General features: G+C 48.5%; 1 protein-coding gene across 7 annotated transcripts in view; it reads right to left on the bottom strand.

Annotated features, from left to right (window-relative positions):
- The window catches only part of CFAP36 (cilia and flagella associated protein 36), a 133,706-nt gene that overhangs the window by 32,371 nt on the left and 76,734 nt on the right, over positions 1-24,601 (bottom strand). For all 7 annotated transcript variants that reach the window (XM_085896608.1, XM_085896610.1, XM_085896607.1 and 4 more), the window contains 3 exons: positions 15,927-16,038; positions 13,353-13,477; positions 12,236-12,403 (listed from right to left, as the gene is read on the bottom strand). In XM_085896608.1, the coding sequence (XP_085752734.1) occupies positions 12,236-12,403; positions 13,353-13,477; positions 15,927-16,038 (405 nt within the window). The remainder of the gene's footprint in view (positions 1-12,235; positions 12,404-13,352; positions 13,478-15,926; positions 16,039-24,601) is intronic.

The following is a 24,601-nucleotide window of genomic DNA, read 5'->3' as shown; positions in this document are numbered from 1 at the left end:
CTGTTCAGCAAGATCAGCTATAAAACTTTACATTTGCTGAGGTCAGACAAGGAGGCCTTTTTCCCCAGGATTCTGTGAAAGGGTAGAGCACCTGTGCTCAAGTGATTCTCACCCTGCACACAGAGGAATAGATGCATTGCGTTCTTCTAAGCTTAGCCCTTGGTATACTGTAGTTAGAGCAGAGGGTGGTGAGCTCTTGACAGAGGAGTCTGAAATGAAGGCCTGATGGGCTGGTTACTTTGGGTCGCTTTCCCAGGTTGACCCACCAGGAGTGTTACTATCCCTATTGCTGACCCTCCATTCAACTGTGAACAGCTTTTATTTGTGAAAATACAAGCTACGGTGAACCAGTTGAAAGCGGTCAAAGCTCCTGAGATTTGTAGCATCCATGCTGAACTTCTCAACTTTGATGAAAATGCTGCACTTATGTTGTTGCATGAAGTTCTGTTATCTGCTTAAACACAGCGATACTTCCAACTGAATGGAAAAACCTCCTTGTTGTCCCTCACTGGAAAGGGAATGGTGGCCACCAGGACTTCAACAACTACCAATGGGTGACGTTGCTCTCGGTGCTCAAGCAGATGGTGGCAAACCCTATCAAGAATTATCCTTGCAAGGTCTTTGTTCAGATAATTGTTGATAGAGTTCACTACCATCTGTGAGCACTAGAGCCAGTAGCAGTCTGACTTTACACCAAAGAGGTCAACGATTGACCATATCCTTGCTCTTCGGGTCCTCATCAAATGCAGGTGAGAGTTTCAGCAGGAGCTGCTTGCATCCTATGTTGATCTTCATAAAGCGTTTAATTCAGTGAATTGGAATGTCCTCCCAAGGAGCCTCGGTTTATGTGGGGTGCTACAAAAGCTGATCGATCTGATTTCTGAACGATATTCTGGTACTGAGAGTGCTGTGTGGTGGTGGTAGTGATTCTGACTTGTTACCTCCACCACCGAAGGTGGACGGGGGTTATGTTTTCACCCCTGTCGGTATTCTGTTTGTCTGTGTGTTTTTCTGTGAATGGGATGCCTTAAAAAGTTGTGGACAGATTCGGACAAATCCCCCAAGATGAGTATAGTATCTCGCCTGGGGCACTGATCAACCACATACTCAAGCGTGGCATAGAGATCACTCACCTCAGTCGGAGCATATACAGAGACCAGGGAGATGACACCCAAGGAGTGACGAATCCTTAGATTCATAATACGCTTGTTGACCGGTGTTACCTCAATTATCATTGGAGTCAGCTTATTGGACACAGCAACAGCAACTACTTGGGCATGGTAACCATCAGAGCAACCAGGCCAATAGTAGGTGTAACCACCCGCCATGATCTCGCCACAATTCGGTCTCCGAACCTCAGAGAGTGCTGCAATACCGATGTTCAAACGCTTGAGCTCAGATGATAACAGAGACAGGTGATCATCCTCTCTTCGGGATAGGATATTCCAGGCACCTACCCAAAGGGACTGCCTCAGGTTAACCCAAGGAGACTGCCGTCTAATGGATGACACCTCAGCACCACCCCGACACACACTACCAACACACAGTCCGGCATCACTAAGACCAAAGAAAGCAAGGATGTCGAAGTCGAAGGTCAAGGTGATGCTCATCGCGTTTTTTGACATCAAGGGCATCGTCCACTTCGAGTTTCTACCACAGGGTCAAACAGTGAATCAATACGTGTACAAGGAGATCCTCCGGCACCTCATGAGATCAGTCCGGGACAAGAGGAGGGATCTGTGGGAGAACGACGCCTGCGTGCTCCACCATGACAATGCCCCTTCTCACAGTGTCCTGAGCATCCGACAGTTTCTGGTGGAGAGGAACATGCCAACTCTGGAGCAACCCCCATATTCGCCAGACTTGGCCCCATGTGATTTTTTCCTATTCCCCAAGCTCAAGGGGGTGATCAAGGGGACCCTATTTCCTGATGTGGAGGCCATCAAAAGGGCGGTGACGACGGAGATCCGGAGGATTCCAGAAGAAGCCTTCCGGGGGTGCATCGAGGTGTGGAAGAAGAGGATGGACAAGTGTGTGAGAATGGAGGGAAACAATTTTGAAGGGGACAAGCTGTGATTTCAATATATTTTTTGGAATAAAATTTCTGTGAAGTCAGTCTCATTACATTTTAGACAGACCTCATATCTACACGAGATCCAAAGAAGAAAGCAAATGTTTTTTTCAAAAAAATCAATTCATTTTAAGTTTTTGTATTTTTCTTCTTCTTCCTCCCCTCAGGGGAGGGGGGCATTGGCTTAGTTAAAAACACACATCAACCACACAACCCCCCTTGACGAGACCCCCACCAACAGCACTCTGTACAATTGCACACAATCACCCATCAATGCTCAAACTACCTAAAAGTCCTGTCAACATCCCAATACCCCTCTATCTCCATCACTTCCAGGTTCCTATCTAATTCTAATTTAAACTTATCTACTCTTTCTGCTGCTACTACCTTTCCAGAGAGACCATTCCATGCATTAACTACTCTCTGAGTGAAAGTCCCCTACCTTACTACCATCTTAACTCTCCTCTTCTTTACTCTCAGGTTATGACACCTGGTCCTATCACTGTCTACTCTGTTGAATTCATCTTCACTTATTTTATATATACCTTTCATGATCTTAAACATCTCCATCATATCTCCTCATAACCACCTCCTTTTTAGTGTGTAAAGCCCTGTCTTCTTCAACCGCTCCTCAAAGCTGAGTCGAGCTCGGCCCAGAATCAATCGAGTAGCCCTGCGCTGAACCCTCTCTGTGGCATCTATGTCCTTCCTGAATTGTGGTGACCAAAACTGCACACAATATTCTAGATGTGGCCCTCAGTAAATTCCTGTGCAATGTTAACACCACCTCTTGATTTATAAATGATTCCCCTCCGAATACAACCTAACACCCTATGTGCTTTACCTATAGCTGCCTGGCATTGTGCTGCCTGCTTACCTCCCATATCCATTACCACCCCCAGATCCTTCTCCTGTGTGACTCGCTCCAAAATTACCCCTTACATCCTGTAATCTCTATTTTTATTGTTCTTTCCCATCCCCAACACCTTACACTTGTTCATGTTAAATTCCATCTGCCAATCTTTTGCCCAATCTATGCAAGTATCAATACTTTACTGAATCTGATGACCACCCACTCTGCTATCCACATTGCCTCCAAGCTTTGTGTCATCTGCAAATTTGGAAAGCTTACTCTTCACCCCACCATCGAAATCGTTGACGTATTGAAAATATCTGTTAACATCTCGCTTACCTGTTCAGCCACCTCCATCAATACTCGGGTGCATATTATCTGGCCCTACTCCTAGATTACCTCACCACGTCACCACATACGAGCCTTATCAACTCCTAGATTACCAAGCTGTTCCTTTACTTCCTCCACTCCAACCTGGATCTTCTGAAAAGCCCTTCCTCGCGTCCTTGATAGATACTCTCAGCTATTGGCAATTCTTCTGACTGTTCTTGGTAAAAGTTGATGAAAAATACCTGTTTAATAAGCCTCCCATCTCACTTTCATAACTAACCACTCTCCTGATGCTACTCCTCAATGGGCCCACACTGGTCCTAACCTGTTCTTTTCCCCTGATATACTCAAAGAAAGCCTTGCTGTTATGTTTAATATTTTTAGCCATGTCCTTCTCATCCTCTCTTTTGGCTTGCCGAGTTATGTTCTTAACTTGCCTCTGTTTATTCCGATAGTGATATAAATCCAACTCCAGTCCTGTTATTTTAAACCCAATAAATGCCTTTTGCTTCTCCTTAATAGCATTCCTTATCTCACTGCTCAACCACCCTGGCCTCTTTCTACTTCAAGTTTTACACCTCATTGGAATGTACTTACTCTGTACTCCACACATTTGCTCCTTGAAGGTTTCCCATTTCTCTATTGCTGATTGTCCTGTTGTTAGAGTCTCCCAATCTACATCACCCAATTCTCTCCTCATAACTCTCAATTCTCTCCTTCTGAAGAAACACTCAAGGTTTGCCTTCCTGAAATCTAATAGCCTTTCCCTACAATCCTGAACCCTAACCCTTAACAGAATATTTGCACACACAATGTTATGGTCACTTGCTCCTAAATGCTCCCCTACCTCCAGGTCCTCCACCATATTGGGATCGTTACTTAAAAGGAGGTCGAACACAGCACTCCCCCTAGTGGGCTTATCTAAAACTGGGATAAAAAGCAATCTTGGAATAAAACTTGGAAATCCTCATCCGCTCTGCCCTTTCCCTGTTCCTGAACCCAATCTATCGCTGGAAAGTTAAAATCCCCCATAACCAATACTCTTCCCTGACAACATGCCATTTTCAATTCTTCATGTACTCCTTCCTACTCTTCCTTCACACCCGGAGCCTTATAAAAGCATCCGATCAGTATCTTACTGTTTTTACAATCTCTATAGTCTATTCTCTACCCACACAGACTCCTCAACATTTATTCCTTTCTTGATGTCACCCCTTTCTCTTGATGCAATGCTGTCCTTTACCCAGATTGCTACTCCTCCTCATATCACACCGATACACCTTGTAGCCTTCTAATCCTGTCCTCCAGTTACTCTCCTTTAATCATGCCTCATTCACTGCAACTGTATCATACTCTTCACCATCGACTTTGGCTTCAAGCTCTTCCATCTTATTATTTAAACTTCTGGCATTGGTATGGAATATGTTTAACTTTTCCCTTCCTGAAATTCTATTTTCCTGCCTGGCCTTACTCATCACAATTACATCATCAGTTTCTTCCTCAATAGCTTCTCCACCTTCCGCTGGTCTAAAAAAGCCTGAATTCCTTCATCAATTCGCACTGCAAACCTTGCTGCCCCTTTCTATTTAACATACGGCCATCATTTCAGAAACACTCCCTTTGCTCCCTCAATGATTCGCACTGCTTCTTAAATGTAAAACCTTCCTCCCAGCCATTGGTTGAAGTCTGTTGCTCTGCTCATAATTTCCATATTGTTTCCTAATCTTGGGAGAATCCCAGAAAATATGACCTCACAACCCTTTGCTTTCAGCCGCTTACCCAATATCCTGTATCTATTTTTCAAAATCTCTGAGTAAACTTTCCCTACATCATTCGCACCACAACCAACTTCTTCCTGTCGTGACCCGATACAATATCGTTTACCCTTCCTTCAATGTCCCTAGCTCCTGCTGCTTAAAAACTGCACATAATTCTCTGTGTACGATCCTTCCTGTAGAATGAAGAATCTCCATAATTATTTAATTATCATCACCAACAAAAATTGTCTCCCATACCTCGTTTCTACAAATTTCTATTTCTGCAGCTCTACCACTGCCTGCACCCACTGCACATCCACCACCTCCTGCCCCCGCTGCACCTCCACCACCTCCTGCACCCGCTGCATCGTCACCACCACCTGCCCCTGCTGCACCCTCACTACCGCTTTCCCCCGCTGCACCTCCACCACTGCCTGTCCCCGCTGCACCGTCACCACGTCCACCTTCTGCCCCCACTGCACATACACTACCTCCTGCCCCCGCTGCATTTCCATCACCTCCTGCCGCTGCTGCACCGTCACCACTGCACCATCACCACTGCCTGCCCCCCTTGCACCTCCAACACTGCCTGCACCCGCTGCACATCCACCACTGCCTGCACATGCTGCACCTCCACCACTGCCTGCACTCACTGCACCCCCACCACTGCCTGTACCCACTGCACATCCACCACCTCCTGCCCCCGTTGCACCTACACCACATCCTGCACCTGCTGCACTGTCACCATCGCCTGCCCTTGCGGAATCATCAGCACCGCCTGCCCTTGCTGCATCGTCAGCACCGCCTGCCCCCGCTGCACCCTCAGCACCGCCTGCCCCCACTGCACCGTCACCACCGCCTGCCCCCGCTGCATCGTCACAACTGCCTGCCCCCACTGCATCGTCACCACCGCCTGCCCCCGCTGCATCGTCACCACCACCTCCCCACGCTGCACCATCACCACTACCTGCCCCCACTGCACTGTCACCACTTCCAATATCCTCAGCAACCTCACTCCACAACCGTAACCAACTATTATCTACAAATTTCTCACATTCTGCTACTTGCTGAAAATTATCAATGTGTTCCTTCAACCTAGTAATAATCATCCTCAAGTGGGCAATTTTCTCACACTTCCTACAACAATAAGAACCCTCTGCTTCCCCTGTTGTTGACGTGGCCTACATTGAGCAACTATAACATTTTAAGAACTCCTCTTCCTTTCTCCGTCAGTCTCTATTTTCCCCTTTTTTATCCCCATACTCCCTAGGCCCTAACTGACTTAACGCTAAACTTAACACGAGCCTCCCCCCCCCCCGGCTTCTCTCAAAAAATTAATACAAATACCCGCTAAAACTGTTATGAACACAATTACAGCTTTATTAGTACAGTTCCACAGGCCCTGACAAAAATAACGATAACAAATTACGCAAAAAGCTTTAGAAGGACTGGAAACTAAGCTTTAGGAGGACAGGAAGGAGAGCTTGCCACCCAGCTGTACACGTGCGCCGATCCCCAAACAGGAAGTCCGGAAGTGACGTGGTGAACCTTGATTTTGCAGGTGATGCAGTCATCCTTGCGTAAACACTGCATGTCCTTGTAGGAGCCCTCGAGGCACTGAATGAGGAGACTGAGCCACTGGGATTACGGGTTTCCTGGGTGAAACTAAGATCCAGGCTTTCAATGACATATTGGATGCTTCTATCTTGTCTGTACCTGTTTGTGGTGAGGATGTTGAGGTCACGGAGAGATTAACTTACCTTGGCATTCATGTCTCTGCAGGTTGGGAGCCGAAGGTCAATAGACGGCTGGGCTCGACTTGGGGAGTCATGGATTCACTGCATCATGGTCAGTGCCTATGCAGGAGGATGAATGTCCGAGTCTTCAGGTCCTTGGTGCTTCCAGTCTTGCTCTACAGAAGTGAGACTTGGACTCTGACAAAGATCTGAGATGAAGACTTAACTCCTTCGGTGCCAATTCTCTTTGAAGAATCTTTGGCTCTCGCTGGTCAGACTTTGTATCCAACAAGCGGTTGCTGAGAGAGACTCAAATGAGATTTGTTACCTGTGTATTCCATGAGCATCAGCTGCGACTGTATGGCGTCATATGACTCAATTTCCTGATGCTGATCCTGCTCACCAGATTCTCTCAGTGAGGGAGCCTCGTGAGTGGAGAAGGCCAATGGGATAACCGCGTGCCTTGTGGTTGCAGCACGTTAATCGGCATCTCAAGGAGATGGCATCTGCCTGGAAGGATGGCCAGACAGAAGCCCCTGGTGTGTTGATGGAAAGTGTATGCAGCGACACGCTGCTCTGGCGCATGCTTCCACATAGAACGTAACCTAACCACTTGCTTCATCCTCGTATACTGTACTGTGGTGGAGTCTGCGGGACTACGGGGAAGGGCGTGGTGGTGTGGGAGTGGTCGGAGTGGTCATCGTATCTGCGAGGGATATAAGGTGTGCGCGCCGCCTGAGGCGTCATAGGAATGCAGTAGTCGAATGCGGCTCGTGCGTGTGCATACGGAATAAAGGAGAGCCACGGGCAGAGTACGCCCGCGCTCGCACTTGTACAACACAGCCCGGCTCGACTGTCCTCCCGCTCGTGTCTGCCTGCTAAGCATCTTCCATTTCAGTACATTACAGTTGGCGAACGAGGATCTTCGGATCGGCGTGTGCAGGGCGGCAAATGACCCGTGCGGTTCCAAGCTACGGAGCCAAAGGTCTCGCCAGCACGAGCATGGCAGAGGGTCGGTGCACGGCAAACGTACGCGTGCCCGCCTTCGTCGGAATCGACTTCGGCCACGTCGAGTGGGCAACGGCCGCGCTCACTGTTCGTTTTGTTGAGGACACGCGTTTCGGCTCGAACGTGGCGTGGGACGTCGCGCAAGCTCTGGAGAATGTCCGAGGTCTCGATGGTCGGGGTACAGCAGATGGTCTGGGGGTCATCGCGATGGGCCAGGCACGCACGGCCACGCGCACGGTCTGCGGCGCGGGTCGTGGGCGAGCGTGGCAATGCAATCACTCGGACGGCGGTCTGAGCTCTCGAGGTCGTCTACGGTGTGTGGGCCGAGGGTCATCGCCCATTGTTACGGTCATAGATGGCGGTGTGCGAAGCGATCCTTCCGTCCCGGGTCGAAACCTGCTTCCAATTGATCCGGAGATGACAAGATCAGTGGCAGGGGAGGTTGAACTGAGCGAGGCACGGATCGGGTGTCGAATTGAGTCCACTCGTGCTGCCCGCGCATCGCATTCGGCTGTGCCGTGCAAATTCACGACAGAGGAGTGTCCGGCACGGCTCAGAGATCATTTTATTTCTGGTCTGCGAGCAGCCATCCTACGGTTGACCGACATCACATTCGACTCGGCGGTCGCGACTGCTTCATCTGTCGAGCAGACACTCACGGATGTCCGCGCCATTGCTGGCCAGGACGTAATGAGTAGCTCCAGCTGGGGCATGGCGGCTAATCCCGAGGTCCACGCGGTGACCGCACAAGTGCCGCAGGTCGCGCAGCCCGGAGTCCGTGCGATGGCACAAGTGCCGCAGGGTGCTCGCGCGCCTAACGGTGCGGGACGACGGCGCGCACCGCAGCACGGTCGCACCGGGAGCGAAGGGGCACCGCAGCACGGTCGCACCGGGAGCGAAGGGGCACCGCAGCAGGACCCCAGTGACCTGGAGATCGGCCTGCAACCGGGGCATGATGATGCCGGCGAGCCGGACCCGGCGAGCCGGACCCTTTTGGGTCGGAACGGGCTGGCGCACCTCGGACTGGATCTCCGGTTCGTACCTCCAGATGTGCCAGTGCTCTCTTCGAGACCTTCGTCGAGTACCGAGGGCGAGGCTCTGGCGGCGGGGGCCGCGTCGATGCAGCGGGAGCGACCGTTCGTTGCTGCCTGCGGCGGTGATGTGCGGGTCGGAAGCGGCGAGAGCCATATCAGCTCTGGCGATGAGTTCCCGCGCTTCGCTCGCGATGAGTTCCCGCGCTTCGGCAGTGTTCGTGAGGCAATGCGCGTCGGTGTTGTTCAGGCAGCTTCAACAGGTGGCGGGGAGCCCGTGGCGTTAAAGGGAGTCGCAAGTCGCAACATCAAGTCGACGACCAAGAAACGGACTCGTGATGTGAGTTGTGGGTTGTTGTTCATGGCATATGTGTTTTTCCTTGCTCTAGTGATGCAGTTTAACGTTGTTGAAATAAATGCCAGCAGTTCCCGTGTGAAAGTGGATTTGGCGGAGATCAGTCAATGGGAGTTGTATTATGATCAATGTGATGTGGGGGCTTCAGGAGCGGTGGTGGCGAATAAAAAGGTTGGGTTGGCCTTCCATTGTCCCGGGTCACAGGTAGTTGCTTTGTCATGTGCTGGGATTTTATCAAAAAAGCGCGCTGTACAGAAAAATGAGTTTGCAATGCTTCGAATAATGTTCGTAGTGATTTATAACGAGCCTATGATTGCAGTGTGGTTTAAATGGAGTTGCTCCCGTCTAGCTGCCGTGTGGGTCTCGGAGGTCGACTCAGAACCAAGACTGGTGCCCTGGTCGGCGTTACCCCCACCTCTGGTTGCGAGCGCAGCTCTCTGTGTTCGCTCAAGGCCGTTTGGACGGGCGTTGGCGTCTCAACTGATTGTGGTGCGTGAGTTGTTTTGGAGCATTAAATGCATACAGCCAGCGACGCTGTTCAGTGCCCCCGGCCAAGGTCGATCAAGGCTGGCGCCACGGCTTCCAGACAGCGGGCTTCCGGCCTCGGAATGTTTATCTACGTCGGGTCTGCCTGGGGGGAGTGGGCCGGAGGCGTTTGATGGTGCCGGGGGAGGTTGGCTCGAAAGGTCGCCACGACCTCGGCGAGGGCCATGTCAGCATGGGCCGCCTGGGGGCGTTTTTGCTGCAAAGTGCTGCTGTGCTTCTCGTTTTGCTGCTTCATATCGGTAACGCGGTCAGAGTTTGGTGAGTGCTTTGTGCACCTCCGTCTTTGGAACCTGGCCTTTGCTGCTCCACTCGCTCGCATCGACACATTATATGATGTGGTGTGCTGTTATACTTCGCTATTTTTCATTTTATTTTCATGATTGTTGTACTGAAGTCCTTCGTGTCTTTATGCTTCTATAATGGTGATCATTTAATAATCATGGTTTTAGGGGGAGGAGTGTGGTGGAGTCTGCGGGCCTACGGGGAAGGGCGTGGTGGTGTGGGAGTGGTCGGAGTGGTCATCGTATCTGCGAGGGATATAAGGTGTGCGCGCCGCCTGAGGCGTCGTAGGAATGCAGTAGTCGAATGCGGCTCATGCGTGTGCATACGGAATAAAGTAGAGCCACGGGCAGAGTACGCCCGCGCTCGCACTTGTACAACACAGCCTGGCTCGACTGTCCTCCCGCTCGTGTCTGCCTGCTAAGCATCTTCCATTTCAGTACATTACATGTACCACTCTCGGAAGGAGGGCTGACATGGAGTTGTTGATGTGTCTTGTCGGCTGATGGCATTTCGCTTGCAGTCTGTGCAATGGCTGCTGTATGCTGAGGAGCTACACTGGCACCCTTTTTCACCCTTTTTGCTGCAACAAGCTAGTGAGCTGTGTTATGATGGGCCCCTGTTCTTGGTGAACCTTGATCGTATCAGTTTAGCTTAACTTCCAGGGTTTTGTCAAAATTTACTGGATGGTTGGAAAAGCCCTGGGGTTCATTGCTGCCTCGAGGCTTACACTTTCCAGATGTTTATCCAAGAACCTAATTTCTATAACGGTTTTTTTTCCATGCATTCCTCACAGTTGTACTTTGATTAGGACATTTATTGAAGGAGGAGTTGGCAAAGTATGTGACCTGAGGGATGTATCTGGGATTAAATGAAGGTCTGCTAGGAGAGTTGTGACCAGTCTTAGTTTTAGATCTGTTCATGTTGTAAGCCAAATTGTACACATAGTCAGGAGGAAGTTTAGGCAGCTAAGTATTGGCTGGGAAGGTATTGGTAACGTCGAGGATTTTTGGCTGTCCTTCCCTGAAATTAAGGTGCTCCCCTCTCTCCAGTCAAATGACAAACATCTCTCTCCTTTTCACTTGGTAACAAAGGCAGGTATTCATAAACTCCTTCAAGATAACCAAGCCTCATCCTTCTCTGGAGTGACACACGTGGCCTTGTGGTCAGAACGGTTAGGACCAGGGTCTTCTGCGACTTCACTATGGCCTAATATGTATAAACTACCAATGTATGGTTTCCAAGCAGATATTCAGTGGAGGCTAACACATTGGGCTCTCCCTTCGTATACCTTTGTCCACCACCTTGACAGTTCAGTGGTGGTAACATGCCACTTCTGTGAATAGAAGGAGGATCTCCTTCATGCCTACATGCAGTGTGAAAGACATACACCTTTTCTACCGACTGCATTTTCTTTTCACTCTACATGTGTGTATTTTTGGTGTACCTTTTAGCCCCACTTGCAAGGACTCCGGTATTTCCTAAACTTCTTGGTTGCTATTGCAAAATAAACAATATATAAATGAAGGAAAATTAAAATTGATAATGGGCATGATTTTGATGTTGGCCCAGTTTTTAAAGGGCTGGTCTCTGCAAGAATCAGGTTAGAGTTTGATTACTATGTGGCAAATGAAAATGTCAAACTCTTTGAGTGAAAGTGGTGTATTAACGAGGCCTTTAAAAAAAAAATTATGTCCCTGTAAAATTGATTCACCAGGTTTGTCTTTTTGTGAAATAAATGGTGTTTCAAATTCAATTCAATTCAATTCTCTCTGTCTGTCTGTCAGTGTGTGTGGGTGTTTCTTTCTCTTAATCATTTTTTTTGCCTGTTGCATGCAACTGCTTTTACAATGCTCCTCTATCAGCACATTATGGAATTATTGGGTGGCTGGTGAATTAAGGGCAAGCTCATGTGGAGGATGTGGGGAAGAAGGTGGGGTATATATAGCTCATCCTAGGGAAGGGGAAATGAGGTGGTAAGATAGGGGTATCAGAACGCCCACTTCTACACTACTTATAGTAAATAAAACTACATGTTAAATACTAACATTATGAAATAAACTGGAGAAAAATGTAGAAAGTGGGGCCTAATGATCAGGATGCACAACTGGCATCGCAAAGGTTGTGAGTTCAAATGCCAGAGTCATTTTCTTTTGCAATAACTTTTGTGGTGATGGAGTTGGTACATTGAGGGTGGAATTTCTCAACGAAAAGGCGGTGAGGAGAGGAGAGGGCGGCAAGGAGTGTTGCTTTTATGCCATAGGCTCACCTGTTGCACAACTGATGGACCAGTAATAAGCAGAGAATTATTGATCTCACTCGAATCATTGGATTCGCTCAACTCGACAACAAATCGAGTCTTCTTCTTGGCAAGTAAGCGATCTCGTTGTAATTTCAGGTATTCCTCTCTTTTCTGAAGATCTTCAGGGTGAAATCGCTGTCCAATGAAAAAGTTTGAATGAACAAGTAACTTTTCATTTAATTAAATCCAAACTGTGAGCATAACACCACTTAACCAGTACAGGTGATTTTATTATGGCATGTCACTGTAGCACAGAATCTGAAAACTTTTTCCATGTGCAACCAAAGCAAGGGAATACCTACATGCTACATATGCACCAAGAAGGAAATGAGAAAAATTAAATTGAGAAAATGAATTGAAGGTAGGAGGAGAATTGGGAAATGAGAGCATTAGCACAATTAGATGGTGGGGGGGGGGGGAGGTGAGGGGGCTGAGGTGGCTTGAGCCCCTCATTGGTTCAGGTATGGGAGAAAATTGTCTGACTAGATTAGCATGACTGGCAGCACATTGCAGTAGGTGCATCTCAGTCGGGGCTGTGATTGACACTTGCATTCTCACCCAGTCACCTTGACTTTGTACCTTAATATTTTGTGGGCCTCTGCTACTTATTCATTTAGCAGACAATAACCATTGCCGCCCCCCCCCCCCAAGGAAAATCTTGGTTGCACTACTGAATGAGTGGGTAGGAAGATGGGAATAGAGATAAGGGACTATGTCGGGAAAGTAGACTGGGGTTGAAAATTATGCTTTAAGCACACGCAATGCGTAAATGGCATCAAAAGAAATTATGCTGGTGTAGATGAACAAGGAATGATAAATCTGCAATGCATTGATGCATCAGCTTACATGTATAACACCAACTTGTGTTGATGACTTCTAAACAAACTGATGTCTGTTAACAAATGACTGCTGGCCTGATTAAGCACGTGACTGTAAAATTGACAAAGTGCATCATAAAATATTTACTCCATTGTCTTTGGGATGAAAGTCTGGCAGATCTATCAAACATTGATTTCAAATCAGCCCAAATTGCATTTTGAATTTGCTGAAACAAAATAACAGCAACTTGTATACAGGTAAGTACCTGTGAAGAGGAGCTTAGTTCTGAATTGTCTCTCCTTTGCTCAGCCTCAGGCACAGAAGTTGAATGCAAGCTGGAACTGCTTTGAGCTCCATTTGGTGGGAGCAGTTTGGCAGGTTCAGAAACACCTGAAGAAAGCAAACTATTGTACATAAAAACCACCGACACATAAAAGTCACAGATTACATCAATCAGGTGTGGAACAATGTCATCGGAGGACCAGGCACATCGTTAAGAATGTTGACAATATACAGCAGCCACAGAGGATGTTCAATCAAAGATGGTCATGAGATGACACAAAGCATCATGGAGGTGTTTCAGCCTCACACATTTTACAAGTGTTGAGTTGGTTTGTATGGAGAAATTGAACAATTTTTTCCTTTACGACCTGACTTTCCGTTCTGAGAAACCGTCTTCAAAAGCTGAGGATATCTGTTCTGTAATTTTCTTGTTAAACCGTTTTCATGAGTTGTTCATGTTAATTTGCGAATACAATGAACATTTGTGTTCTTGTCCAGGCTGCACGCTTTTCTCGCCCTCATTCAGATCTGTTCCTGCTTTTCCTACCCCTTCTTTTGCTGTTGATTCACCTGATTGTCACCTCACTGCTCCCAAATATTGGTATACTGCCGTTTTTTTCTGTCTGTCGTCTCACTCTTCCATGAGGATCGATTGTGCAGAAAAAAATAAAAAATAAAACATGGTCAGGAACATGGTGAGCTAATTGCTTGGATCCATTATTTACCTCTGCCACTGAAGGTGAAGGAGGTTATGCTTTCACCCCTCTCTGTTTGTTTGTCTGTCTGTGTGCAGGATATCTCAAAAAGTTGTGGACGAATCTGGATGGAATTTGGTGGGCAGGTTGGGTGTGTGACAAGGACGAACCGATTATATTTTGGTGAAGATCTGGATCTGACTATGCGAATTTTTTAAAGTGATTCTTCACCATTGAGAGATCGGGTAAAAAACAATGATGCATAGCACGATATCTCAAAAAGTTGTGGATAAATTCGGACGAAACTTGGTGGACACGTTGGGTGTGTGACAAGGAAGAATTGGTTCATTTTGGTGAAGATCTGAATCCGGATCTGGATACGATAATTATTTAATTTATGAAGTGATTCTTCACCATTGAGAGATAGGGCCAAAAACGATATATAGCATGATATTTCAAAAATGCAATTGGCCCGATATGTTCCCGTGGATCAGGCATTACATGGTGGATGTATGCGCTCTACCGAGTGCCCTTCTAATTTGCATATGTAACATGGAGACAACCTCTTTATGCAAGTTCTGTGCCTGAATTGGACTTCTGCAGTGAGATACAAGATATACTCATGAATTTCGTACTTTTAATAATAATTTACAGGTCTTCAAACAACACACTCATGAAAGGCTAGCAATAGAAACATCACCTGTACTTCATTTGCTTCAGCAGTAAACATACAACACCCTTATCGACCTTTAGTTGAGATGATAAAATAAATATTTATCTTGACGGTGACACAAACCAACACTCGCCTTCAGAGACTAGTATATAGCATATTATTTCTGTTACTTTAACACCACATTAAACTCGAAGGGCACTCGGGAGAGTGCACACCTCCGTCAGGCTGAACAGTTAATGTTCTGTATCCGCACCTTATTTTTGTCACACACCCAACATGTCCACCAAGTTTCATCCGAATCTGTCAATAACCTTTTAATATATTGTGTTATTTATTGTTTTTGGCCTTAACGGTGAAGAATCACTTCAAAAATTCTCCGATCAGGATGTAGATCTTCACCAAAATCGAATCAATTCGTCCTTGTCACACACCCAACATGCTCAAGTTTCGTCTGAATCTGTCCATAACCTTTTGAGATATCCTGCTTAGACAAACAGATAGATAGAAAGACAGACAACAAGGGTGAAAACATAACCTCCATCCACCTACCATGGCAGAGGTAACAATCTATTGATATTTATATTATGGTGAACTTTTAGGATATCAACAGGAGTACAAGCGTACCTTTAATTTACATGCATACAATCTCACACACTTTTTCCCCTTATGGCCCACTTTCTATCTGTTCACCTTTTGCCTGCTGATTCTTTCACTCTTCCATGAGTCTTGTTTTTCAGTTTATTAAATTTTCCGTTTTCGCTGCACATCAATTTCAACTGTGAACACAAATTAATCTTCAGCTACAAGCAAGGAAACTCGTACAAGGAAACAAGCTGTTTGGCCCACTACACCTGTGTCATATCCACATTTCATTATAAATTTACTTCGTTTGAATAATCTGCAGATTTATTTTGTAATATAACAGAACATATCCCATTTAAATTCCACGTAAGATCTATGTCTCCAAGGTACCATTCCAAAAGCCTACTCTTGCAAGACATATTTTAATGCCCATAAAAGAGTGTTAGTAGATAAGACAGCTGGCTTTACATTCTTATACCGAGAATGGCAAGCTCCGAAATGCAGCACCCCTGCTCACATCATATCAGTAAGGTAGTCAGTTGAGATGAACCATGTGCCAGACAGTTTAAAGAGTATGCCACCAATGAGCTTTCCTTTTGTTGCTTACTTGAGCTTGCCTGTGGGACGAGCTGATATGTAACATCCATTGGTCTGTTCCTATAAGGAATGTCTTCAACATGTACCTGCATTGCAAGCTTTGAGGAATCCTTCAGGGACACCTGGATGGGAATGTGGCCAAAGAACATTTTCATAATATGATCAGTGTTGTATAACATTATTTATTTAACTACCACTGCTCCCAAAATATTCCATTGGACGTCCTAATCAATAAAATCAGGAAAAAAAGTTTTAAACAAACACCCAATTGTAAAAACTCGTGATTTTAGTGTCGGGGGTTGCATCATGGAGCACAACTTTCTCATATGGTATGTTGTCCTTCATGTAGCATCTATAAAAGCTCCTCGATAAGATTTGGTCATTGCAGATAAAGTATCTATGGTATGAATGCTAGCTAGCTGTTATCAAATTTAGCTAATGAGCATGGAATGAGACTCAGTTTGGAATGGCTGAAGAAAGGGAAAATTATCTTCCTGAACTAATGCTTTGACAATTAACAGAAACTCCAATCAATATTGAGATGAATATTCTTTACTACATGCTTGATCTTTCTTGGGAAAGTCACATTTCTAAGCTCACCTCCAAAGCCAGTCACCGACTGGGCATCCTTTGTCGTGCAAAGTCCTTCCTTGGCACACCTCAGCTCTTAACCACATACAAAGCTTTCATCCACAGCCTGATGAAGTACTGCTCTCACCTCTGGGCTGGTGCTCCTGCCTCACAATGAGTTCGGCTTCAAACTGTGGAAACCAAGACTTTTATGATCATTGGTATCTCCCGTGATGAGGCTGAGTCTTTGGGTCTTTCACTCTTTCACCGCAGGCAGGTCAGTGGTCTTTCTGTCTTCTACTGTCTCCTTTCTGGATTTGCCCCCCTGCACTGTCTGCACTCTGTCCCCCTTATAATTCTCCAGGTTGCTCAAGGTCTGCCAGCAAACCCCTTCTGGTGAAACTGCGAAAATCAAGATTCACTGCTCACCATCACCCATTCATTCGTCTTATTTTCACCTCTGGAACAAACTCCCACACTCTCTTCAATCCCACTCTTTCCTCCAGGTCTTCAAAACAGCTGTTTATCACCATCTCATATCTTCCCTCAACCAAAACCACAATCTCTTCCACCACTAACCCACATCCCTCAAATTTTAACAGTCGTGTCACTTTGTCATGCTAATTTTAGAAACGGATCCTCGCTCAAAATACACAAAGAAGCGTCCTTAGTTACGTGAAATACCAGATGGAGTTTTCAAGTTTTATGAGTACGAAAAATAGGCAATAGTAAAAAAAAATTATTGTATTTATATTATTTATAGAAAAATCAACATATTTTACCTTCACTCAAAGCACGGTTCTCAAAATGGTGGTGTGAAATGGAAAGTGATGTGTCGGCTTCCTACTCTCTTCCATATTTGTATGTGACGTGAGTGACATCAAGGGAAATAGCTTCCGCTCCAGCGCAAGATATCGGAAATACATGACTATCGGAAACAAATGATGCCACAATTCTAGAAAGGTCTGTTGCACTGACAGGTGAAAACAAGTTGGTAATCTTCCTCTTTTTTTTCGGACCTTCCATGACACTCACTCGTTTTCTCTTTGAGCAAAGTTCGTGATACGATGATAAAATCTATACGACTGATTCCTACAGAGACAACATTGACCAAGTTTGTGGGCCATCAGCACTATCAGGTGGACGACTGCACTCACGCGATCGATGAGGAGTGGTGACAATGGCATGCGTATATCCTGTACCAAGATATGCGTGTGCCATTGTCAACACATCTCCCCCTGTTGAGCGCGTTAGTCAACTCGTCCACCCGATCGTGCAGAGTGCCTGATAGTACTTCCAGCTTACTCACACTGCTGGAAATAATGTAGTGGGCACTGTATCAATTGAGGTACTGTATATGCTGGCAAAATGGAAATAAGAGATGCGTTTTTTAAAATAATTTGGAGATTAAAATGAGGGTGATAATTTGTGTAAAAGTGAAACTGAAACATATGCAAAGTCGGAAGGGGTGGGGGTGGGGTGGGGGGTGCACATTCTGCCCTTGGGAGCATGGCAGATGATTTATATTTGTGCAATTTTCTCCATTTTACCAGGAGTTTCAAGGACTCTGACAAGTATTTTCCAGTAGTGGAAAATGCTTTTTCATTTTTCTAGGAATTTCAAGGAGAATTTCAAGGACTGTGCGAACTCTCTCTTGGTATTCACTCGAATAAAATAAATACTGTATGTATATGTAAATCACTACGAGATGCAAATTCAGGTCTCCACAATGCACAAAATCAGGATGGATGGGTAAAATGAGCATGATTAAGTTTCATTAAAGGAAAAGATTAGTCTATACTAATAAATGTCAGAGTGTGTCAGTCAGTCAATCAGTCAGTGTGTGTGTGTGTGTCCTCCATAACTCCAAAACCATGAAACCTGTCAGCCTGAAACTTTACATGGAAACTAAGGGAACTCCAAGGGAGTGTAAGAGTGAAAATTGGGTGCTTGGGTGGATTAAAACACATCCTTTTGAAGATGATTAATGGCCTTATGTAATTGTATTCTTTATCAGGTGCATCCCCAGCCACCTCACTCTTCTTCCATGGGGTCTTAAGGCGTATCCCCGGATACCTCGCTGGGGTCTTAATTCGCCATTTTGTTCGGCCTGCTCAAAAATGCCTTGAGTTGGAACAGACAGCAACAGAATATTAATGATAAAGTGCTCAAAAAGTTTTTTCCCCTACTTTCCTCACTCATATCATCGAATGCCTCATCTACATCTTCTATCTATAATTCCAGCAATCTCTGTGTGTCTGTCTGTATGTGTGTGTCTGCGACCGCCGTTTCTCGACAACCACTGGTCCGATCTAATTGAAACTTGCCAGGAATATTGCTGGGGACCCGAGGATGTGCCTTTTCAAGGTTTGATATTAATCGGACAAGCAGTTCCCAAGTTACGACCATTTATTTATCAACCAATCACAGAGCACGGTGCTATGACATCACTATTGACGTCACAATTAATGTTTTTTTTGCAAGTACGGGCATGCACGTACGGCCACGCACGTACGGGCACGCACCTACGGGCCCGCACGTATGGGCCCGCATGTACGGGCACGGGAGAGCGAAGGAACGGTCTGTGTGGTTATTGTTTCTGGCACGTGGTTTGAAAGTTTTTTTTGTTTGTTTTTTTGCACGTACGGGCACCCACGGACGGGCACGCATGTACGGGCACGCACGTACGGGCCTGCACCTACGGGCCCGCACTAATACCTACAATTCGCTGTTTTCACCACTTTTGTAAGTGCTATAGTTTTCAAATTAGTAGCTTGGAGCGATTTTATGCATTACATGATGCAATTTTCCACGATCTCCTCTCACGGACTAATTCAAATATATAATGGAAATATAATTTGAGTTTGGAGGGTCAGATTACATGGACGAAATAAAATCTGGAGTGGAATCTGAAAATGTTAAGAAATCGGCGATGTTTATTGCTTTGCGGGTATGTGCCATTACCAATCAGCTTGCTATTACTTGCCAAGCCAGCCGTTCCTTATCAACCATTTTAATTGGAGTGCTTGCTTGAGTGCTTAAGTCACTTGCCGAGTGACTTATAGTCGAGAGTGGTAAAGTTTGTGTCCCAATCAGAATGTACAGTCGGCAGGTGCTCCAAGATAGAGGTACATATGCGTAGACTTGGATCGTAAAAGGGACTCTCAGTGGGTGTGTGCACGCCTGCGCATGCTTTGTTACGGGCACCGTGGTGTCAAAGTTTCATCCCATATCTTTTGATGATGATGGGTGGTGGAGGTTTTAACTTTTAATCTCAGCAGCGTATGAGCGATTACAGTTTCCTTTGTTCTCGTGACTGTAAAGCACACCTGGTCATCCAAGACCATCAATAGCAACAGAGCTGAATGTTTCCGAGCAGGAAAAATCCCGCCTTCCCAGCTTTGTACCGGCAGGCCAAGCCGCCAAGGCTGAGGATTGGTCGTAGTGACTTGAGAGGGGGATGATAGTGTGGAGACAGTCAGAACACGTACAACTTTTCTGGCTTCTCCTCGACATGGTCAAGAAGGCTCTGCGCGATTCTTGTTGTTCGCGCTGTGTGAATTTGCTTGTGTCCTGGGAATTCCTTCAAAGAAACTTGCTCTCTCTCATGCACAGATTTATCCCCTCTCCTCTTCAGTTTTCCCACCCTTCCTACTTTCTAACCCCCCCCCCCCACATCCTCCCCGTCCTAACCCCCCACCCCCCATCTTCTTTCTCAACAATCCTCTTGAAGAAGTCCTTTCATTCAAGCTTCTGGGTCTCACTATCTGTCATGATCTTTCCTGGGAAAGCCAGATTTCCAACCTGGCCTCCAAAGCCAATCCTCCGTGGTGCAAAGTCCTCCCTCGGCCCACCTGAGCTCCTGACCACATACAAAGCTTTTGTCTGCAGCCTGATGAAGTACTGCTCTCCCCTTTGGGCTGGTGCTCCTGCCTCTCACCTTTCTTGGCTTCACGCTGTGGAAACCAAGACATTTAGGATCATTGGTAACTCCCGTGGTGAGGCTGAGGCTTTGGTTTGTGTCTGTGTCTGTGTCTGTGTCTGTGTCTGTGTCTGTGTCTGTGCCTGTCTCTCTCTCTCTCTCTCTCTCTCTCTCTCTCTCTCTCTCTCTCTCTCTCTCTCTCTCTCTCTCTCTCTCTCTCTCTCTCTCTCTCTCTCTCTCTCTCTCTCTCTCTCTCTCTCTCTCTCTCTCTCTCCCCCCCCCCCTCCGTCCTCTCTATCTCTCTCTCCCCGTCCTCTCGATCTCTCTCTCCGTCCTCTCTCTCTCACCCCTCTGCCCCTCTCTCGCTCTCTCTCTCTCCCCTCCGTCCCTCTCTCTCTCTCTCTCTCTCTCTCTCTCTCTCTCTCTCTCTCTCTCTCTCTCTCTCTCTCTCTCTCTCTCTCTCTCTCTCTCTCTCTCTCTCTCTCCCTCCCCTCCATCCACTCTATCTCTCTCGCCCTCCCCTCAGTCCTCACCCTCTCTCCCACCCCTCTGCCTCTCTCTCCCACCTCTCTGCCTCTCCCTCTCCCCCACCCCTCTGCTCCTCTCTCTCTCTCTCTCTCTCTCTCTCTCTCTCTCTCTCTCTCTCTCTCTCTCTCTCTCTCTCTCTCTCTCTCTCTCTCTCTCTCTCTCCCCCACCTGCCTCTGCCTCCATCTCGCTCTCTCCCACCCCTCTGCCACCTCTCTATCTCCCTCCCCTCCATCCTCTCTATCTCCCTCCCCTCAGTCCTCTCTATCTCTCTCTCTCTTCCTCCCCTCAGTCCTCTCTATCTCTCTCCCTCCCCTCCGTCCTATCTCTCTCTCCCTCCCCTCCGTCCTCTCTATCTCTCTCTCCCTCCCCTCCGTCCTCTCTATCTCTCTCTCCCTCCCCTCCGTCCTCTCCATCTCTCTCTCCCTCCCCTCCATCCTCTCCATCTCTCTCTCCCTCCCCTCCGTCCTCTCCGTCCTCTCCATCTCTCTCTCCCTCCCCTCCCTCTCTCCCACCCCTCTGCCTCTCCCTCTCTCCCACCCCTCTTCCTCTCTCCCACCCCTCTGCCTCTCCCCCACCCCTCTGCCTCTCCCCCACCCCTCTGCCTCTCCCCCACCCCTCTGCCTCTCCCTCTCCCCCACCCCTCTGCCTCTCCCTCTCCCCCACCCCTCTGCCTCTCCCTCTCCCCCACCCCTCTGCCCCTGTCTCTCTCTCACCCCTCTGCTTCTCTCTCTCTCCCACCCCTCTGCCTCTCTCTCTCCCACCCCTCTGCCCCTCTCTATCTCCCTCCCCTCCGTCCTTTCTATCTCTCTCTCCTTCCCCTCAGTCCTCTCTATCTCTCTCTCCCTCCCCTCCGTCCTCTCTATCTCTCTCTCTCCCTCCCCTCCGTCCTCTCTCTATCTCTCTCTCTCTCCCCTCCGTCCTCTCTATCTCTCTCTCCCTCCCCTCCGTCCTCTCCATCTCTCTCTCCCTCCCCTCCATCCTCTCGATGTCTCTCTCTCCCTCCCCTCTGTCCTCTCGATCTCTCTTTCCCTCCCCCTCTGTCTAATCTCTCTCTCTCTCACTCTCTCTGTCTAATCTCTCTCTCTCTCTCTCTCTCTCTCTCTCTCTCTCTCTCTCTCTCTCTCTCTCTCTCTCTCTCTCTCTCTCTCTCTCTCTCTCTCTCTCTCTCTCTCTCTCTCTCTCTCTCTCCTCCCCTCCGTCCTTTCTATCTCTCTCTCCTTCCCCTCAGTCCTCTCTATCTCTCTCTTCCTCCCCTCAGTCCTCTCTATCTCTCTCCCTCCCCTCCGTCCTCTCTATCTCTCTCCCTCCCCTCCGTCCTCTCTATCTCTCTCTCCCACCCCTCGGCCCTTCTCTCCCTCTCTCCCACCCCTCTGCCCCCTCTGTCTCCCTTCCCTCCATCCTCTCCATCTCTCTCTCACTCCCCTGCGTCCTCTCCATCTCTCTCTCCCTCCCCTCCGTCCTCTCCATCTCTCTCTCCCTCCCCTCCGTCCTCTCCCTCTCTCCCACCCCTCTGCCTCTCCCTCTCGCCCACCCCTCTTCCTCTCTCCCACCCCTCTGCCTCTCCCCCACCCCTCTGCCTCTCCCCCACCCCTCTGCCTCTCCCCCACCCCTCTGCCTCTCCCTCTCCCCCACCCCTCTGCCCCTGTCTCTCTCTCACCCCTCTGCTTCTCTCTCTCCCACCCCTCTGCCCCTCTCTATCTCCCTCCCTCCGTCCTTTCTATCGCTCTCTCCTTCCCCTCAGTCCTCTCTATCTCTCTCTCCCTCCCCTCCGTCCTCTCTATCTCTCTCTCCCTCCCCTCCGTCCTCTCTATCTCTCTCTCCCTCCCCTCCGTCCTCTCTATCTCTCTCTCCCCTCCCTCCGTCCTCTCTATCTCTCTCTCCCTCCCCTCCGTCCTCTCGATCTCTCTCTCCCTCCCCTCTGTCCTCTCGATCTCTCTCTCCCTCCCCTCCATCCTCTCGATCTCTCTCTCCCTCCCCTCTGTCCTCTCGATCTCTCTTTCCCTCCCCCTCTGTCTAATCTCTCTCTATCTCTCTCTCTCTCTCTCTCTCTCTCTCTCTCTCTCTCTCTCTCTCTCTCTCTCTCTCTCTCTCTCTCTCTCCCCCACCTGCCTCTGCCTCCATCTCTCTCTCTCCCACCCCTCTGCCCCTCTCTCGCTCTCTCCCACCCCTCTGCCACCTCTCTATCTCCCTCCCCTCCATCCTCTCTATCTCCCTCCCCTCAGTCCTCTCTATCTCCCTCCCCTCCATCCTCTCTATCTCCCTCCCCTCCATCCTCTCTATCTCCCTCCCCTCAGTCCTCTCTATCTCTCTCTCTCTTCCTCCCCTCAGTCCTCTCTATCTCTCTCTCCCTCCCCTCCGTCCTATCTCTCTGTCCCTCCGCTCCGTCCTCTCTATCTCTCTCTCCCTCCCCTCCGTCCTCTCTATCTCTCTCTCCCTCCCTCCGTCCTCTCTATCTCTCTCTCCCTCCCCTCCGTCCTCTCCATCTCTCTCTCCCTCCCCTCCATCCTCTCCATCTCTCTCTCCCTCCCCTCCATCCACTCTATCTCTCTCGCCCTCCCCTCAGTCCTCTCCCTCTCTCCCACCCCTCTGCCTCTCTCTCCCACCTCTCTGCCTCTCCCTCTCCCCCACCCCTCTGCTCCTCTCTCTCTCTCTCTCTCTCTCTCTCTCTCTCTCTCTCTCTCTCTCTCTCTCTCTCTCTCTCTCTCTCTCTCTCTCTCTCTCTCTCTCTCTCTCTCTCTCTCTCTCTCCCCCCACCTGCCTCTGCCTCCATCTCGCTCTCTCCCACCCCTCTGCCACCTCTCTATCTCCCTCCCCTCCATCCTCTCTATCTCCCTCCCCTCAGTCCTCTCTATCTCTCTCTCTCTTCCTCCCCTCAGTCCTCTCTATCTCTCTCTCCCTCCCCTCCGTCCTATCTCTCTCTCCCTCCCCTCCGTCCTCTCTATCTCTCTCTCCCTCCCCTCCGTCCTCTCTATCTCTCTCTCCCTCCCCTCCGTCCTCTCCATCTCTCTCTCCCTCCCCTCCATCTCTCTCTCCCTCCCCTCCGTCCTCTCCGTCCTCTCCATCTCTCTCTCCCTCCCTCCCTCTCTCCCACCCCTCTGCCTCTCCCTCTCTCCCACCCTCTTCCTCTCTCCCACCCCTCTGCCTCTCCCCCACCCCTCTGCCTCTCCCCCACCCCTCTGCCTCTCCCTCTCCCCCACCCCTCTGCCTCTCCCTCTCCCCCACCCCTCTGCCCCTGTCTCTCTCTCACCCCTCTGCTTCTCTCTCTCTCCCACCCCTCTGCCTCTCTCTCTCCCACCCCTCTGCCCCTCTCTATCTCCCTCCCCTCCGTCCTCTCTATCTCTCTCTCTCCCTCCCCTCCGTCCTCTCTATCTCTCTCTCTCTCCCCTCCGTCCTCTCTATCTCTCTCTCCCTCCCCTCCGTCCTCTCCATCTCTCTCTCCCTCCCCTCGGTCCTCTCGATGTCTCTCTCTCCCTCCCCTCTGTCCTCTCGATCTCTCTTTCCCTCCCCCTCTGTCTAATCTCTCTCTCTCTCTCTCTCTCTCTCTCCCTCTCTCTGTCTAATCTCTCTCTCTCTCTCTCTCTCTCTCTCTCTCTCTCTCTCTCTCTCTCTCTCTCTCTCTCTCTCTCTCTCTCTCTCTCTCTCTCTCTCTCTCTCTCTCTCTCTC

Source organism: Eptatretus burgeri, chromosome 9 (genome assembly GCF_056783735.1).
Source record: "Eptatretus burgeri isolate ZD-2024b chromosome 9, Ebu_testis_v1, whole genome shotgun sequence".
Lineage (NCBI taxonomy): Eukaryota > Metazoa > Chordata > Myxini > Myxiniformes > Myxinidae > Eptatretus > Eptatretus burgeri.
This window is presented reverse-complemented; position numbering and strand designations above follow the sequence as displayed.